The sequence below is a fragment of the Hippopotamus amphibius genome, chromosome 2, assembly GCF_030028045.1.
Source record: "Hippopotamus amphibius kiboko isolate mHipAmp2 chromosome 2, mHipAmp2.hap2, whole genome shotgun sequence".
Lineage (NCBI taxonomy): Eukaryota > Metazoa > Chordata > Mammalia > Artiodactyla > Hippopotamidae > Hippopotamus > Hippopotamus amphibius.
This window is the reverse complement of record NC_080187.1, coordinates 208,280,887-208,298,805: the sequence shown is the minus strand read 5'-3', so window position 1 is coordinate 208,298,805 and position 17,919 is coordinate 208,280,887. Positions and strand designations below refer to the sequence as shown.

The 17,919-nt window shown below is 51.9% G+C and overlaps 1 protein-coding gene across 1 annotated transcript in view; it reads right to left on the bottom strand.

The window, feature by feature from the left end:
- Positions 1-4,936: 4,936 nt before the first annotated feature.
- Positions 4,937-17,919, bottom strand: part of SMAD3 (SMAD family member 3) — a 119,429-nt gene continuing 106,446 nt past the window's right edge. The window contains exons 6-9 of the mRNA XM_057722980.1: positions 16,777-16,989; positions 14,597-14,734; positions 11,988-12,132; positions 4,937-9,490 (exon numbers count right to left, since the gene is read on the bottom strand). Coding sequence (XP_057578963.1) covers positions 9,367-9,490; positions 11,988-12,132; positions 14,597-14,734; positions 16,777-16,989 — 620 coding nt within the window. The 3' untranslated portion in view covers positions 4,937-9,366. The remainder of the gene's footprint in view (positions 9,491-11,987; positions 12,133-14,596; positions 14,735-16,776; positions 16,990-17,919) is intronic.

The window sequence follows — 17,919 nt, the reverse complement described above, 5'->3', positions numbered from 1 at the left end:
TGGCTTGGATTTGCATTTGAGAGTTTGATGAACTTGAACAAGCTTGGATTTGCATTTGAGAGTTTTAAGGTCCATGCGTGTCGGGAGGTAAGGAGAGACAAGAATAAACTTTTTTTCCCTGAGAAAATCATATGTTATGTAATAATTTTAGAGTGATGAAGACATAGATATTTTTATAATTTTAAAATGTTATCCTGCCAGAATATGAGAAGATTGACAGAACCAGTTTGCTTGCTATTTATAGAACTTGGCCACATCTAATTCAGAGAAGCTGGAGATTCAGGGAAGCTAGACTTAGATGGCTGAGTAATATGGGATGCGGTTCAAGGACCACAGAGCATGTCAGGCCATTACTGCAGACTTCTTATAACAGGAAATGTGATCTGTTGCTAACTTCGTGTTCTCACCGTGGAGAGGTGGGGAATAAACATTTTTGCCGTGACCTGTCAGATTCCCTTAACCTTGGGTCAGTCTCTTGACAATGGCCATCGAAAAAGCATGTGGAGTGCCCCTTGTCCTGCCTTGGCCTGCCGTGGAAACACAGTCTTTGAAGAATCACTGTCTAAGGGTAAGATGAGAGCTCCCTGAACTATTCTGAGCTGGAGTGTTTGCTGATGCAAAGCTAAATTTAGCCAACATGTGTGCATTGTGGTCAGAGGTTTCATTCATTGAACGCTCTGATTGATGGAGATAGTGCCAGAGAATGCTGGATGAGTTAAGAGCAATGAGTTGAGTTACTTTTCACCCCCCCGCCGAAAAACTTTCAAATAGACAAGACAATTTAGCTACAGCATTCTATCATTAAATATCAATCTTATAGAGGACTGTAGACAGAGAAAGTGTGAAAAATCGGGTTAAGGGTACCCCCTTATTACAACATTGGCTTAAAAACAACACCCTAACAATTAACTTGCCCATAATTTGTATGCTCCTAAAGGCATCATGCTGACTGCAGAGCAAAGTTCTAGTTTTGGTTTAGATTCCACTTGGGGTTTAGTTTGGTGATCCATTCTTGCACCTTTGGCAGGTAAGCTCTTGCAGAAAAGGTCTCAGAAATTTTCTGTTTTATACTTTGGGCATTACCTATGCCTGTTCTTAATTAACATCACCAGTCTTGCTCTTAATATGGGTGTCTTTATTCAGAGTTAAGTGTGTGTTACAGTTCTTCTAGTACAGGAAGTATCTTTCTCGATTCTGAGGTATTTCTTTGATTTGAAGAATGAAGAACTGAAAAGAGGTAATAGCGACAGCGTGATCTTTTGTTGGAGCACTACTGAGCCTGGGTCCAGCTCTTAATTGATGTGCTGTTCTACCTTGTTTCCTTTGGAAAAGTATTGATTCAAAACCTGAACCTAATAGTTATAACTAACTGCATCTTTGGAACAGTTTGGGGAAGAAAAAATTTTTTTCCTGTGAAACCCTCTTTTATTTTTGTATGTTGATAGGCTCAAATAATTGATCCTCACAACTGCAAATCTGGGCGGCATAAATGGGTCACAGAAAGCTGCCTGCGCATTCTCTCCTGTGAAGCATGTGGCCCACCACTGCCTGCCTCTCTTCTCTTATCAACCTGGTGGCTTTAGTGCTGTGAACTGCAGGCTGACTGAGGCCTGGGGTAGGAACTTTATGGAAACAGCAGCATCATTTAGGAGAGAAGAGTATTCTTCTGAAGCCCGAGTTTGATTGATGGTCTGCATCAATCCTGTTGCTCCAGGAAATTCTCAGGAAGTCACTAATGGTGTTAGAAGGCCTCAAACTTGAACTTAAGGACAAGCCACTGCAGCCTGTTTCTTTATCCCGGTGAGAGCAGAAACGAGGACCCCGTGCCGCCAGCACTGGCCGGGACCCTTCTTGGTGGCAGACCGCACCAGCCGTGGCCAAGCCTGCAGACCTGGGTAAGGATGCGGGTTCTCTTCTCTAGCAGCTCATCATCCAACTCAGGTGGGAGAAGGGGGCAAGCAAAGTGAGGCCACGAGAGGTCGAATGCTGGGCAGGATGTGAGGAGTGCTGTGCCCTGCCTTAATTGCTGTGGGAAGGAGAGAGCCGAGTGGGTTGGGAAGAACATAACGTGCATCTTGGCACAGCGGTTTTCAATCTTGAGCCCACATCAGAATCACTCGGAGGGCCCCACCCCAGGATTTCTGATTCACTAGGTCTGCGGTGGGGCCTGGGAACATGGGCTTCTAACTTCCTAGGTACTGATGCTGCTGGCCAGAGACGACACTTTGAGACCCATTGACTTTGAGGAAGTGATGCTTGAGTTGAGCTTTTGGGGATAAGAATTTGTGCAGAGATGTGAGTGAAGCCTGTAAAATCCTTAATGCAAGCTGTAGCATGAATAAAGGTATGGAGATAAGAAAGCAAGGGGTTATGCTGGGGAAACGCCAGTAGTCCAGCTACAGAAATGGTGGTAGGTAAGGACAGAGTGATGTTGAGAACCTTGTTATACTACTTTGTGCCTACTTGGGAGGTAATCAGGGAGCCAACGGGTTTTAGAGCAGAAAAGGCAGGTAACTATAATTCCAGGAAAGCCTGGCAGCAGTACTAGCCAACACCAGTTGGTTATCACTGTGTGCCTGGAGGGCTGTGCTGAGAAGGATACTGAAACTGAGAATGGACCCAGCACTGTGATGAGTGGTTTTTCACATGGATAGAGAACTAGTGAATGATAGTAATTTTGCCCTGTATTTGCCATCTCTGGACTAGAGGGAGACAAATTAGGAGAATATAGGAATAGCTATGATAAAAGGTAATCAGGAACTTTATTTTGGCAGTATTCCTTCAACCATATATAAGGACTTACATAGGATAGCACAGTGAAAATGGGTGGAGAAGATATCGCTAAAGTAGAACCTACTAGATACAGACACCAATTCATTCATTTAATTCAGCAGAAATATGTGGTGCCCAAAAGAAGCTAAGGATACAAGAATAAGATGTAGACCTTGCTGTTAAGGAACTCAGCCTAGAGGGGTAGACAGACAGTACACAGTTGAGGAGACTGTGGTGATGGGGAGACTGACAAAAGGCTTCCTTTCTGAAGTGAGTCTCAAAGCATTAGTGAAGGTTAGCCCGGTGAATTGGTAGCGTGTCAGGCAGGGCAGGGTGGGGGGAGCAGGGTGTAGACTGGTGTGATACATGAGGAACTGCGCTTACAGGATGCTGGGTTGCAGGGGCGAGGCGGTGAGCTGGTGAGAGCTGGACAGGGGCCAGGTGGTGAGGGTCACGTGGCCCATGTTAAAGGCCTTAGAATTTGTGCTGTGGACTGTGGGGCCGTCTGAGGTCAGGGAGGTCACTGGGGGCAGTGTGGGTGGTGCGTTTAGTGGAAAGCAGGCTGGAGGCTGGGAATGGTTAGGGAGCCGTGCGGTCGTCCAGGTGCCAGAGGGCCTGGAGTACAGGGCCGAGAGCAGAGGGGCAGGTTGGTCAGACATGGGGCGTGAGGGAGGGGTGGGCGACTGTGACTTCATGGCCGTGGGCTGGGTAAAGGGTTGTGACAAAATGGGGCTGGAGGCCAGGAGGGCGATGGTTCAGTAAGGGCAAGGCTGAATTCCATTTTTTAAACTGTTTTGAGGTACTTGTGGCACCTCCACCTAGCAGTAGCCAGCAGACTGTTGGATATGAGTCTGAAGCTTGGGATTGATGTCTGGGCTACAAATACTGATTTGGAAGTCCTGAGCATTTCTGTGGCTTGAAATCACACAGGTAGATGAGCTCTCTCAGGGAGGAAATGTCAAGAGTACGTACAGTGGTCTGGGGGCACCACCGTGGAAGGAGGAGGTGCAGGCCTGAGAAAAAGGAGATTGTGTGAGAGGCCTAGGAGAACCCGGACATTCGGGGCCTTTCCAAAAGGGAGTTTCGCTCAACGGGGGCAGCTGCAGAGGTGGGGGAGCAGGGGGGAAGCCAGGAAAAGAAAAGCCTCGAGCTGCTCAGGACTTGGAGAAGTGGGGGAGGAGGCCAGGGGGGAGGCTCCCGATAAACGTGGGGAGTCAGGAAAGGGAGCTTGCTTGGGCAAGGTGCCAGATGATTCAGTTTGGGGGGTGTTGTTTTGGATCACGTGTAACAGGCAGCTGGAATTTAGAGTTGTGGAGCTCAAGAAACAGGCTGGGTTAGAGGTATGGCTCTGAGAGTCATTTGCTGAGACATCGACTAGGTAAAACCTTGGGGAAAGTTGTTTAGGGGCAGGAGGCTAGAACTGGCCAAATAATAACAGAGGTGGGAATTTGATGTAGTTCACGGCGTCTAAACCTATAGGCGCATGGGTGTCATTCCTGTGAAATCTGCCTCCCTCCCGGTACAGCAAGTGTTTGGACTCTGGTGAGGTCCTTAGAAGGAAGGCTGCTGCTGTAGAAGTGGTCCAGCTAGAGAATTATTCCAGCCCCCTCCCGCCACCCCTAAATGTTTGCTCACTTTAATCATCTAGTTTCTTAATCCACATCATGTGGGGTCAGTGTAAGATTCCGTCAAGGAAACAATCTTGAAGTCTCTTTTTCCTTGGGAATCTGGAATTTAAAATGATTTTTCACAGGAGCTAAGTCAGCTGAGCTGGAAGTGTGGAAACTTACTTCTTTAGGAATCTAAAATTTACCTCCATGCCTGTGGCAAGATGAATCCAGTGGCATCCAATCACTTGCCAAAGGCTTTCGTACAGGGGAAATGAGTGCAAAGTAACAACGTGGAGACAGCGTCGCTGGGACTTGTGCAGCGCTGGGAGACTTCAGACCTTCACGTGCCTGAGCCGGAGGCGCCTGCCATCCCTGCGGTTCTGGCTGGCACCACATGTCGCTCTCGGTGAGTGAATGAGGGCAACGGGGCTGTGGCAGAAGGGGGCCTGGCACATCACTGGTCAAAGCGCACTTGGGCTTGGAGGCACTTTTCTCTGCAGCACCCAGGGCCCTTTAAACGCTCCTCAGCACCCAGACATGGCAGCGAGAATGAGAGCGCGCTTCTGGCCCAGCAGCTTTTCAATGAAAAGTTTATTAGAAGGGCACTTAACAGGTTGGGAGAGAAGGAGGGAGAGGACACATTTCTTTAACAGTAGGGGTACAATGCTTAAACAGGTGCTCTGCTCTTAAGATAACAAAAGTTAGAAAAACTAAGACACTATAAATACATACATGCTTTTTACAAAGGTATTAAAAGGTCAGGCTGGCTGAGAAGGGAAGGTACTCAACATCCTCCACATTCTCTTCCCCTCCCAAACGCACACCCAAATAGGAGTCCTGCCCAGAACAGCCTAGATGCAACAGTAGCACTGAGGGTAAATGAAGGCCTCCTGGAGGTAGGTGACTCCATCCCTCTGTACAGTTCTCACCCTCAGAAGGGGGAGGGGTTGATTCAGAGGCCTCCGTGGAAGGGCCTGTGTTTGATGCCGAGCTGCCTGTGTTCTCATGCTGCCACATGGGGAGCCAGCCTGGGTTGGTGGTTCCGGGTGCCGAGCCCAAAAGCCACTGCACCCCCCCAACGGCGTTCAGTACTGGCTGTGCCCCGTCTCTTCCCAGCCACTGTCCTTGGGAGGAGAGCCTTTTCCAACTTTCTTCAAAAAATTAAATAGTTATCTGTCTTGAATGGTTTTAAGAAATTATTACATAAATATAAAAACACCAGAATGCTCGAGTGTACATTACTTTAGCATAAAAAAAAAAATTACAGGATCACTTGAGAGAATTTCTCAATCCAGTTTACACAATATGCAAGTTTTTCTATGGGATAGCTGTGTTTCTGAAAGGTTGTCTGTATAGCAAGTCATTTTCCCCACTCTTCCATCAGAGATGCCTCGTCTTCATTTTTGATCCATACATTTTCCTGCTTTCCCACCCACTTGAGAAGACTGTTCCTTGAAGGGGTTCTAGAAAGGAACATCTATGCCACACAAAGAAAAATGGTAGAGCTCAGCTGTGTTAAGTTGAGGTTTTCTTCTAGCAAAGATGCAGATTTGGAGAAAACTACGAACTCTGTCACTTAAAGTCACACAGTAAGACACAGGGCCCAGAACTAAACTTGTGCCCTCTCCTGCTACTAGGAACCCCCTTAGTAAACAGTCCCATGAGCGGTCTGCAGATTCCCGCCCCACCGTCTCCTTTTAAGGACTACAGAGAGTGGCCTAATGTGAGCTCTGGCCCCAGAGAGACCCTCACGGAGCCTCAGAAATGGCAGCTTGGGGCTGAGAATGAAATCAGATCTCTGCCTTCTCCCCAAGCTACTCACATGCATGACATGCACACGTTACTTAACGAAAACCTTTTTCTGCGGTTTGAGTAAAAAGCATTTAGCCCTGGAATATGTCCAAACTCTAGGAAGCCAGAGGGAGATGGAGAAAAACAAACTAAGCACAAGATACGTGCTACAGCTCATTCCAATACATTAACAATGATTTAAAAAATATAATCACCACGGTCAATAAAAAAATACAGCACAGACAACATAAGGACAGTGGAAAAGTCTGCCAGCAGCCTTGCCCTGATGTCTGTTCTTCTAAAGAGTCAAAGTCCCCGCTCCTGACTCTGGGCTTTGTCTCAAAATGTCAGGTCTGCAGCCTGCCAGGAAGGTGGCCAGCGGAGATGACGTGCCAGCACAGGCCTGTAACCCGAACCGATGGGGCGGCTACCTACGTGTGCTGGAGGGCTCCAAGTACTAAATAAAGTTGGGGGGGGGGGGGGAGGGAGTGGGAGGAGAGGAAAGGGAATAGAACCTGGCTCGTGGGGGAGGCGCGGAGGCCAGGATCTAGGACCCCACGCTCCAGCTGCGCTCAGGTCAGCATCAGCACGCGCCGCAAGGTGAAGGCAGCCTGGCGGGGAGTCCGGGGCAGGGGAGCCAGGCGCAGCGTGCAGCCTGGACGACGGCATTGAAAAGGCTCTCCAACAGCTACCGTGACCCCGCCCCCCAGAACTGCCCCAATTTCCTCCTGCCACTTTCAGCTGTCCTTTAAGTTTTTCAATGCATAAATGCCTTTATGCAATAGGATTTTAAAACTATTTTTATGACTTGAAGGACACTAATGTTACACATGCCTCAGAGCCACCTACGCAGCCTCTACGGTGGGAATGAAACCAATCCTAACCTCTGCCAAATTTCTTTTCAGTGGTGCCGAAGAAGGGCTTCCCCACTTTTTCCTCACTCATCCTCCTCCAGCAGTCTAGTCTATAAAGAAAAAGGACCAAGGAAGTAGCTTTTGGAAAAACACAAAATTAAAACTTCATGCCTCCTAGAAGTAGCCTTTAGCTTGGAGCATTGAGGGTTCTAAGACACCATCCAAATGCAGCCAACCAGATCACCCAAATTGGGCTGTACCTGAAGCCAGTTCCCAAGTACCTGGGGGACAGCTGTACGCCATAGGAAGCCCTTATAGGAGACCACGTAGCAGGTGGAGAACGCCGGCCCTCAGAGACTGCTCCCCATGGCTTTTGGAGGGGGCACCACGATGGCTCCAGCCGAGGCCAAAATGGAATAGGAAAGTCATACCACGAGTCTCAGACCTGACTGGGAGCAGGAACACACACCCAAGAGGTCCAGATGATTTCCTGTATCTGTGAGAAGCAGTCCACGGTCATTTCATACCAGGCACAAACTTCAGACTTGCAGTATCTGGCCCCCTCAAGGTGGAGTGAGGGGCTATGCATGGTCTCTGGGCTGTGGGTCAACAGCCCTGCGTGAAGACTAGTCCAGGTCTAGCAAGGTACTCCTGTCTCTTCCTGTATCCTCTGGAGGCTTGGTGAGCAGCTCTCCTACCTGGAAACTTCAGGTCTGGAGCTTCAGAGGCCTAGGATCCTGTAAGTGAGGCACCAGGAAGCCCCCAACAATCTCCACATAGCATCAGAAATGTCATCACATTTGAGGTTTATACCTGCCAAAATTGTACACTTTCTTCCCTTCACCTGAAATTAAGACAGGACTTCCATAGGAAATCCCTTTATTTTTCCTGGTAGAAATCCATGCAAAAATATGGGATAAGTCATTTCATACAAAAACAGCAGCAAAGAATAAAGTACCAATTGCAAGTGGCAATTCCGTCTGCTGTATTCTGCAAAAGGCCAGTAAAAGAGGGCTCTTTTTTTTTCCAGTTGAAATAATTTATAGTAGTTTTCTCACTAATTGCCACTGGGAGCAGTACTTATTACACATTATAACTGCTAGAGTTGTCACTGATGATCCTCTACCGTGAGCTAGATAATCTCATATCCTAGGGGAAAGATGACAGACCTCTTTGCGCCAAGCCTGCAATTTTCAACGGTGTAAAAAAAATTTTTTTTAATAGCCCTTTCATTTGCTTTTGTTGGCCTGAGATCTTTCCCTCCTGGTGAATTTGCTTCTGTCAATTTCAGCTTCCAAAAGTGCTGGCAGGTGTCTTCTCAACAAAACCTGGAAAAGCTTCACTTTGGGAGAGACGTTGCTGGGTCCCACTCTGGTTTCCCAGTCAATGTGTCAACTCAGGATTTTTTTTTTTAAATACGAAACAAAGGTTTAAAAGAGCATATGATAAAGTTCATTTAATTAACGCAATTGACTACATCAACCAATATAGCCGAATGCATGAGAAAGCAGAGCGAGCTTTACAGGTGACCAGAGACCCAACACCATCACGAACAACTGTCTCCTGCTTCATGGGAACACTTCACAGAATTCAAATCTCTCTGAGATTAACGTGATGCTACAAACTATACATTGCATACGCACTGAGCCTCAACAGATCCTTCCAGCTGCTGAAAATGAGGACAAATTTAAGAGCGTTTTTAAAGAATAGGTGTCATCACCTTTTCCCACCGGTCCCCAGGTGCACAGTTCTGAACACACTCGCTCACACCAATCAGTACGCTCCGAGAGGGGTGGAGACAGACAAGCCCCCTTGCCACCCCAAGTCAATCCAGCCCACAGGGTGCACGGTCTGCCGCTGCTGGGGTTCAGGAATGCTCACTGGAAGAGGAGGGCTAGGCAAGATGTGCTCATGCCCCTGCAGGCTTCTCCCTGCCTCTAGAGCACCCAAGGCGAATTCCGCACTCTGGTCCTGACCAGAGGGCTGTTTCCTGTTGGGCAGTGCCATCTCAGTTTGCTGTCATTAAAAAAGAAGGGGGCTGAGGGAGGGGCAGGTGGTGAAATACTACCTGTTTGCTCAAGCCACCAGAGCAGAAGCCATTTCTTGCCCTTCAAGCCGGGGCCAAAGGGCAAATATGTTCATCAGACACAGCTGTTCATAAAAATCCATCTCTGGGTTTGCTTTCGTGTTTTGTGAAACAGGCTGGTGCCACTTTGGTTGAGGGAGAAAAATTTCATCTTCTTTGACAACAGTGATTTGAGTTCTGATTTCTCCACCTCCTACATGGCCATTTTCCCCAAGCCCGCCCTCCCCGCCCTCCCCCTTCATACCCGATGTCTCTAAGACACACTGGAGCAGCGGATGCTTGGGGAACCCATCTGGGTGAGGACCTTGTCAAGCCACTGCAGAGGCCCATTCAGGTGCAGCTCGATCCAGCAGGGGGTGCTGGTCACGGTCTGTCTCCTGTAAGACATTGGGAAAGGAGCGGGTTGGGGGACGTTAAGCATGTCCGGAAACACGCACATACACGTCAGAATGCCTTTTCCTGCTTTGGTGACAGTCTTCTTCCCAGAGCCAGAGATACGGCCTGCCTTGCTAGACCCTGTCCTGGAGGAGGTGCCACTACCTTGCTGAAACTGCTGGGCCAAACTCCTCCAAGCAGGAAGGGCTTTGAGTAAATCTGGTTCTCCTGCACCAGGAAAGCAGGTGGCCCCCTTAAAGAGACACACGTGAGGCAAATTCCAGGGTACCCCAGAGGCCCACCAGTTGCCTTAATGGGCCCCTGATGGAGACCCTCCAGCCAGAACAGAGGTCTCCCTGGCCCCCCGTCCTGAGCGGGCACCTATAGCTCCCCCGCCTCCAGCCCCGGCCTAGCCCCAATAGGCCGCGATGACGTGCGTCTGTCTGATTGAGGGGTGTTTTTTTATAAAGCGCCGACAGAGTCCACATGCCGTCAGTCCCCAATGTGCTGATACCATTCCCATCTATGGCCTTATTTTGGAAAATCTTACAAGCAGAGAGAGCCATGGAACAATTACTGGAAAAAACCAAGGCACACCACACGTTTCTTTTCCCCAAAGCACTTTGTCTAAATTCGGGCTGGTTGATGACGCGGCTCGCAGGCGAGCTCCCAAAGGCCTCCGCTGAGCAAAGGCTATCTGCTGAGGCCGGAGGCGCTGGTGCCAGCTGGAGGTGAGAGGCCTGGGCCCTGCTTTCGGCCACCTCACAGGAAGGGATGAAACCTTACTCTCCTTGGCCCAGGAGGCAGAAGGAGGGCGAGACTGTTCTGGGAAGGGGCCGCATCGCCAGTTAGGCTGCTCTGCGGTGCTGCCAGGTGGCAGTGACGTGGTGGGCTGCCCAGGACTGTGTGTGCTGGCAGTAAGTCCTGCATGGTGACACAGTGCCCCCAGGGAAAGGCTCCTGCCAACAAGGGGCCTCTTCCCAAGCACTTGAAGCTGGAGGGCTGCAGTGCCACGCCAGGTCTAGAGCCACTGGCCTGAGGCACCACCCACCTTGCTTGGCTTGCGCCTCTCCCGAGAAAAGGGTTAGAAATGGGCTTGCAGACTAGGCCCTAGGGTGCCTGCCTGACCTGGGTGCCTGACTGTGGCCCTCTGGACTGTAGTCTGAGTGTTAAGAGGAGCAGATGGACCTCCCTCTGGCTCTTTTCCACTGGGTCCATCTTTAAATATTGCCCTTCCCCAACTAAAAACAAGATTCATTTTCTAACCTTTCAACTTTTGTTCCCTAAATGATTTCAACCAAGGCCAAAAGGTAAGCTAAAACGTCCCTTGGGCTGGGCCTTTGGGCCTGGGCTAACCTCAGGCGGTTATGACTGGGTTGTAAGGTCTCCTGAGGGCTGACCACCTGGACTGCTCAACTGGTTGCTCATCCCAGATTTGAGAGACACCCACAGACCAAGGTGCGGTGTTCCCCGGCACTGCGGGTCAGACACAGAGAACAGCAGCTAAAATACGGTAAATGAAAGAGGATGATTTTATGGACCGAAATCCTCTAATGAGAGGCTGACTTTCCATAAGTCATGCTCATCTGGATTTCATTATAAACGGTGGCCCAGAGCCAATATTGAAATGGGTTTGGCCTGGGTGCAGAATGACTGCAAAACAAAACGGATTCCAAACATCTGGAAAAATGAAGAGAAGGGGAGAATAACTCGCACAGCGCTGGCTCCAGCTGACGTGCGGGTACCTCTGTGTCTGCCGCAGAGCGGGGGCTGGGTGCACAGACCTGCCTCTCGGGAGACTCCTGTACAGGTGTGGAAAGAAAAGGAATGGGCTTCTCTAATCCCACACCAGAGTGGCATGAGAGATTCGACAGAGCAGACCAGGGACACCCCTGACCAGTGCCATGTTTAAACCTGTATCTGAAATTCTGAAAGAAAATCATTTCTGAGCGAGTCAGTTTTGTTCCTTTGACTACCCAAATCTCCTCCTCCCTTCCCTGCTTCTCAGCGTTAATATCCTAGATCCTCAGGGCCACAGGGTCAGAGATGGAGCCACAGAGGAGAGAAGGAACATGGAAAGGAAGACTCAACTCCCTGGGGAGTTAAGTCCTAAAACCATCTGCTCAGAATGAACAAGAAGGAAGCCTCCAAGAGGGCACAGTTCTAGGCTCAGCTTTTCCACACATGATGCGACTTCAGGCAAGTCGCTTTCCCTCCCTGGGCCCTCATTCCCTCATCTGCACAATGGGAATGATGCCAACATCCCCACCCAGAGCTGTGGTGAGGATGGAATGCTCCCAGCGCCTGAGAAGTCGTGATGTGCTGGGTGAGCCCTGCTCAGCTCTTGCTTGGCTAATGGGACGCGGCCCTCCTCTGATTGCTGGTCCCTCTGCTCTCCAGGGCAAGGGCCAGCCTAGCTCATCTCTGGGGAGCCCCTGCTCTGTTGCAACAAGCCGCCTGCAGCCCCCACGTTCCCAGGACAGGTGCCCCAGCCCCAACCTGTACTCGGCGCCCCAGCCCTTGACGAAGCTCATGCGGATGGTGCACATCCGGGTCAGCTGATACACGGCCTCGAAGCCCTGGTTGACAGATTGAGCCAGGAGAGCAGCAAACTCCTGGTTGTTGAAGATCTTCAGGTTGCATCCTGCCGACAGAACAGAAACAGTGCTCGCAGGGACAAAGGGCGCACCTGTCCGGAGCTCCCCTCCTGGCTGAAGCCACCCACCCCCGGGTCCTGTGTCCCCCAGACCGGTGCTCCCACATTAACCACAGACTCCCCGCTCAGCACCAGGCTGGGGACGGGCCCATGGGGTCCCTGCTCCTGAAGCCATCACTGCCTTGATAGGGAGGTGCAGCTGACACAGATGAGAGGGGAGAGTTAGACACTGGCCCATAAGCTCTAATTCCCAGAGCTGTGGGAAAGCTGAGGAAGAATGTGAGCCCAGGAACAAGGGAGATGGTTGGGAGAGGTGGGCCCTGCCCTGGGCGAAGAGGCCAAGGCAGGACTCCAGGGAACAGAGACAGGGCTGCGAGCCCCAAGGCCCACACGGCATGGGGTGTGGCCAACCGCCTGGGGAACAGGAGCCCTTGCCCTTTGATGGAGGGAGCACCAGAGAGAGGGGCCAGTTGAGAGGCTACCCGGCCTGCCGTGCCAACAGGAAGCTCAGCACAGGTTCCGGGGCACCTTCCACCTGGGCTCCTTGAATGAATTCACCTCTGCTGGGGCCAGGAGGGAGCGAGAGATCTGGGCCACATTTTGGCCTCTGGGCATGAGGCTGGGTCGGGGTGACATTCGAGGCAAAGTGACAGTGTGTGCCTAATTCTCCAGGCAGTAAAACCAGAGACAGGCTCACACAAAGTTTACAATAAATCTCTTGTTTGAAGTCCCACCACCTGAGTGCCAGGAATGTGTCAACCAGAAAAATAAAAAACAAAAGCACATGCTGAAAATGCCCAAACGGTGAGCTGAGGTGACACTTACTAACGGGCCAGCACCGGGCCCCTTGGCTTGCTGTGTGACTCTGGGCTGGTCGCTTTCTCTTCTAAACCCGTCTCCCTTGTGAAAGGAGAGGCTGGCCTCAGAGGCCCCCCAGCTCTGACATTCCATGAGGTAACACCCACCATCACAGCCAGCTCTGCCCCAACCAGAGACACAGGGAGGGCAGGGCCAGGGGGTGGGCAGAAAGCCAAGAGCACAGCTGGGCATCCTCTTCTCGTTTTCTCGGAAGGGAAGTGAGGTGAAGCAGAGCCCAAGGTGGGCTCCGGCCACCTGCCCAGCAAGCAGCCCTAGGCCCATCCTGGCTCGGCCACTTACTAGCTGTGTCCTTTGCAGGTGGCTTAACCTCTCTGAACTTGTCTCCTCAAATGAAAAGCTAGAGTAACTGGAGAGGGCTAAGTAAGCCCCAAGACAGACACGTGCTCTGTAAGTGCAACCACACGACGTTCCAGAAGCAGAGAGCACTGCTAGCATCTCAAACTCTTTGCATTCTTAAGTGGACACTGCCGTGACCATCATGTGCTACTTAGCGGGCAGGAAGACACGCCACACTTGTGCCACAGGCAATGGCCTGAGCCACACGCTCCACCCACCGGGCAGAGTGCACACTCTGCGGCTGCGTGCCCTGGGAGAAGTGGGCGGTGGGGGTGGGGGGCGGCTTTCTGCCTCAGCTTTCTAAGTAAAGAGGCTTTGGTTGCGATCAGCCTCCTGCCTGGTTTTCTACCCAGGCCCGGCCCTGTCCAAGCCACCCTCTGGGGTGAGCCTGCTGCCCCCTGAAGTACAGGTGGCATTCATAGCCCTACTCAGAAAACCCTCAACAGTCTCCCTGAATAAAAGCAAAACTTTCTCATGTCCTTCCATGGCCTGGTCCCATCATGTTTTCTAAACATGTCCCCCGACTGTCTTTCAAACGGCCTCCGCTGCAGCCAGAGTGCAGCCCACACGTGCCCTGCCCCTTGTCACCTCTGGCCCTTTGTCCACATCGTTCCCTCTGCCTGGAATGCCCTCACAGTCCCCGCCCCACCATTACCCTGGGCCTAATGCTTACCCACCCTTCCAAGCTCAAATGCCTTCTCCTCCATGAAGCCTTCCCTGATCCATTCTAACAGTTAAATGTGTTTTTCCCCTTAGATCCAAGAGCATGTTACCTGTGCTGCTTGCTTGGTGCTTAGCACCTTCCCTTATATTAAGCACATTTGCATCTTTGCCTTGTACACTCAGCTGATGGGTAAGGTCTGTGGGGACAGCAGGAGGGCTTCCTGCACCCCTCCATCCCCCTTCAGCATCTGGCATGGCTGTAGGAAGGGAGGGAGGAAGGAAAGAAGAAAGGAAGCAGGCATACTATCTTAGCATCTATGCACACAGGCAATAAACAGGTACCCACAGATCAAAGGCAGATCTGTCAGATGCTGTATCTGCTCGCTGGAGGTTCAGGAAGCACATAGGAAGACAGCAAGACAGAGAAAACCCAAGTGAAGCATCCCCAGACTGTCAGTGCAAACACCAATGGGGAGAAAAGGTAAGAAAGAAGAAATCTTTCCAGCATCCCAGGTGTGCGCCGCGGAGGAGAGGACCTCAGGGAAGGGGTGGGTGGGTGTGCAGGTGGTGTTACCCGGTGGGATCTTGCAGACAGTGGCTGGGTGCCAGCCATAGCGCTGGTTACAGTTGGGAGACTGGACGAAGATGGCGCTGTCGCTGAGGCACTCCGCGAAGACCTCCCCGCCGATGTAGTACAGCCGCACGCCTCGCCCTAGGGAGAGCTGGGTCAGACTGGACCGGGCCTTTCTTTGGCCCCCACACAGTGGTCCTGGCACCAGCCGAGGCTACCAAAGGAGGCAGAGCTGCAGCCGATGCTCCAAGTGACTGGTTCACCAGCATCCCCAGGCAAACGGGACCCAGAGCCCAAGCCTAAACCCACAGGGAAGTGATGGGCGATGCTAGGTTGCTGAAGCTGGGGAGGCAGACGAAAGGAAAGAGTACCGGGTGAGTCTTAACGGCAGCCTCTGCCAATGACCCTCCATGGGCCTCAGCCAAGTTACTCAGCCTCTGAGCCTCAGTTTCTTCATCTGTAAGATGGGGATAACAATAATACCTACCTCATGGGGTTGTTGTAAGACACACAGCAAGTGCCTGGTGAGCAGTGGCTGCTGCTGCTGCTACTACTACTAGGTCCCTCCCCACCCTCCCCACTCCGAGACTGAGAAACTCTAGTCAACCTGCAGAGCTGCTCCTGAGGCAGCAGATACCCCAGGAGCCCTTCACTGCAGAGATGGCTTTATTAATGCCACTCTCTCTACCTTTCTCCCCTCGATATATTTTTCTAAAACATTCCATAGGTTTATATCATTTATTTTTCCTTCATCTCTTAAATCTACTCCAGATGGACAGAAATTATTTTTAAATTGGCCCTGCAATTCAAGCAGTTACATAAATCCTCTGACAATGAGTCTGTGCTCAGCCAGGGGATGTTCTCCTCTCCTGCCTGGAAGGCCTCTGTTCTCACTCCTGGGGGGAGGGGCCCGCAGGGCCGGGAAATGGAGCCAGATGTCACAGGCACACTGTCGAGTGGGATGGAAACCAGGTGATCGGCTGCAGGCCTGCCTCCTCGTCCCACCACCGTCCCTGGCCCCACCACTTCCCAGTTCTTCCTGGTTCAGTGCTACAGGACTTGGCATCTCCCAGACACCAGGGTGCTGGCAGACTCGGGGGCCACTAGGAGTGGCCCTGGCATTATGTCAGTCGAGAGTGGGAGGCAGAGGTGGAAGTGGGAAGACCCAGACCCAATGTTTGGGTAATTTTTGAAATATTTTTAAATATAGAAAAGTATAAAGTGAATAAGTAAACACCTGTGTATACCACCGAGGATCTTTTTAAAAGGAAACAAGTGGGAGGCGGGGAAGGACGTGGGCTCAGGGGCAGGGGGCTTTGTTACAGACTGTCACACACTTGCTGTGTGGCCTCTGTCCCTCCCTGGGCATCAGGTTATTCCCTGGAAAATGAGCACACTGGCGCAGGCCCAAGGCTTCCAAACTTCCCTTAACCGTAAAATTCTCTCTCCAAGGGAAATCTTCTGTAAAGGCCCAAGATACAATATAAACAAGAGCAGAGGTGCTCTGGTTCACCTGGGCCCAGACCCCTGCGGCCCCACCCAGCTCCTGAGTTTACTCTGGAACCCCTCGGCCACCCTGGGCGCACTGACCGATGTCTGAGAATACCCACCATCTCTACAGCCTTTCTAGGGCGCCGGGTCACAAAGCTGTGAACCTCCTCAGCATGATAATTTTATGAGCAAACCAAGTAACACACAGCCAGGCTTCACTCTCCCTAAACTAAGTGATCTTTCCCCACTGCGTGTCAGAAGAGAGCGTTAGCGGCAGTGGTGTCCCGGCAGCGGGCACTACTTGCCTCTCTACCTCTTCTGAGCTCCTAGAACAATCCTATGTGAAGTGAACAAACAAAAGACTGCTCCTCCAAGACGGCATATCTACTTGTTCACCTATCAGTACTTTAAGGGTATTTTTATGAAGAGAATTGCACCGTTGCCTTCCTCAAGAAAGTCGAGCGTCTTCCTCTGTGGCTTTCACGTTTTCAGAGATGGTCTCTCATCTCTGAGTGGGAATGGTCAAGCAACTTGAACGCTACCTGTCTGGCCCCTAAACAAGGCAATACGGAGCTGGGGGGGGGGGGGGGGGGGTGCGGGGGTGAGGGGGCGCCGCGCAGCGGCGGCAGGCGGGTGGTGGCGGGGCGCGGGCCGGGCCGGGGTGCTCTGGGGGGAAGGCCGCCACGCCTCACCGATGTGCCTCCGTGTCAGCTCCACGGCCGCGTTCCTGTTGACGTTGGAGAGCAGGCCCAGGCAGAAGCGCTCCGAGTTGGAGGGGTCGGTGAAGCCGTCCACCGTCATGGATGGCTGCGAGGCGTGGAACGTCTCCCCGACGCGCTGGTTGAGCTCGTAGTAGGAGATGGAGCACCAGAAGGCCGGCTCGCAGTAGGTGACGGGCTGCAGGTCTGGGGAGACAGGCCGGGCCACTGGGTCAGGGGGCCCCCCGGCCCACGCTCCTGCGTGGGGTCCCCCGGATGCTCCAGACGCCTGTTTCCCCACCTCTCGGAGAGTATTATAATCCCCCCGTCCTTTTACTGTATGAAACTCGCAGGATCCAGTGGGCCAAGATCCTCAGGTGTTGGGAGAAGCGTTGCACTGGCCTTGGCACTTTTCATTTAGTTTGAGCTCACAAAGGCCCTGCCCCGCCCGGCCTGGCCTGGGGTTGAAGCAGTGTTCAAGGAGGTGCTAGGTCAAACCCAAAAGGCCCTGAGACCAACAGGCACCTGGGCAAACGCACTGGACAGGAGCGCCCACTGCGGTCTGGCCACGCCACCTGCCTCTTTTCCAAGGTCCCCAAAGTAACCCATGCTGATCTCTGCCCCCCAGAAGGGCTTGCAGCTTCTGGCTCTGCCTGGTCGTGGGCTAACTCCTAGCCTGTAGAGTGGCAGCACCCGCGCCTGTGAAATGACAAGGCTTGTGCGGCCCAGGGGGTCACGTCTACAACCACACAGGCACCGGGTGCGGAGTGAACTGGGTTCCTGACTCTCATTATGGAAACTATCTTCCAAATGTATCCAGATGCCATCTGTTGGGGTGGCTAAGATACAGACTCACCTAAAAGAAACTCTGAATTTATCTCAGTCTTCAGTCTGTGTCTCAGTCAAGGGCTCCTCAGAGCAAACCGCCATCCTGCTATGGGGTGGTTCTCAGAAGAGGTGGGAACCCGTGAAAGAGAGGTTTCCCCTCATGTGCCCCCACATCACCTTCCCTGTGCCTCCCTAGCCCTCCTACTACGTCCAGCTATTCCGGGCTCCACACCCGCCCGGGTACCCCTGCCCTCCTCCTGCCTGCCTCTCCATCGTCTCTCACCTCGGGGTCCATCCCCTTGGCCCTGG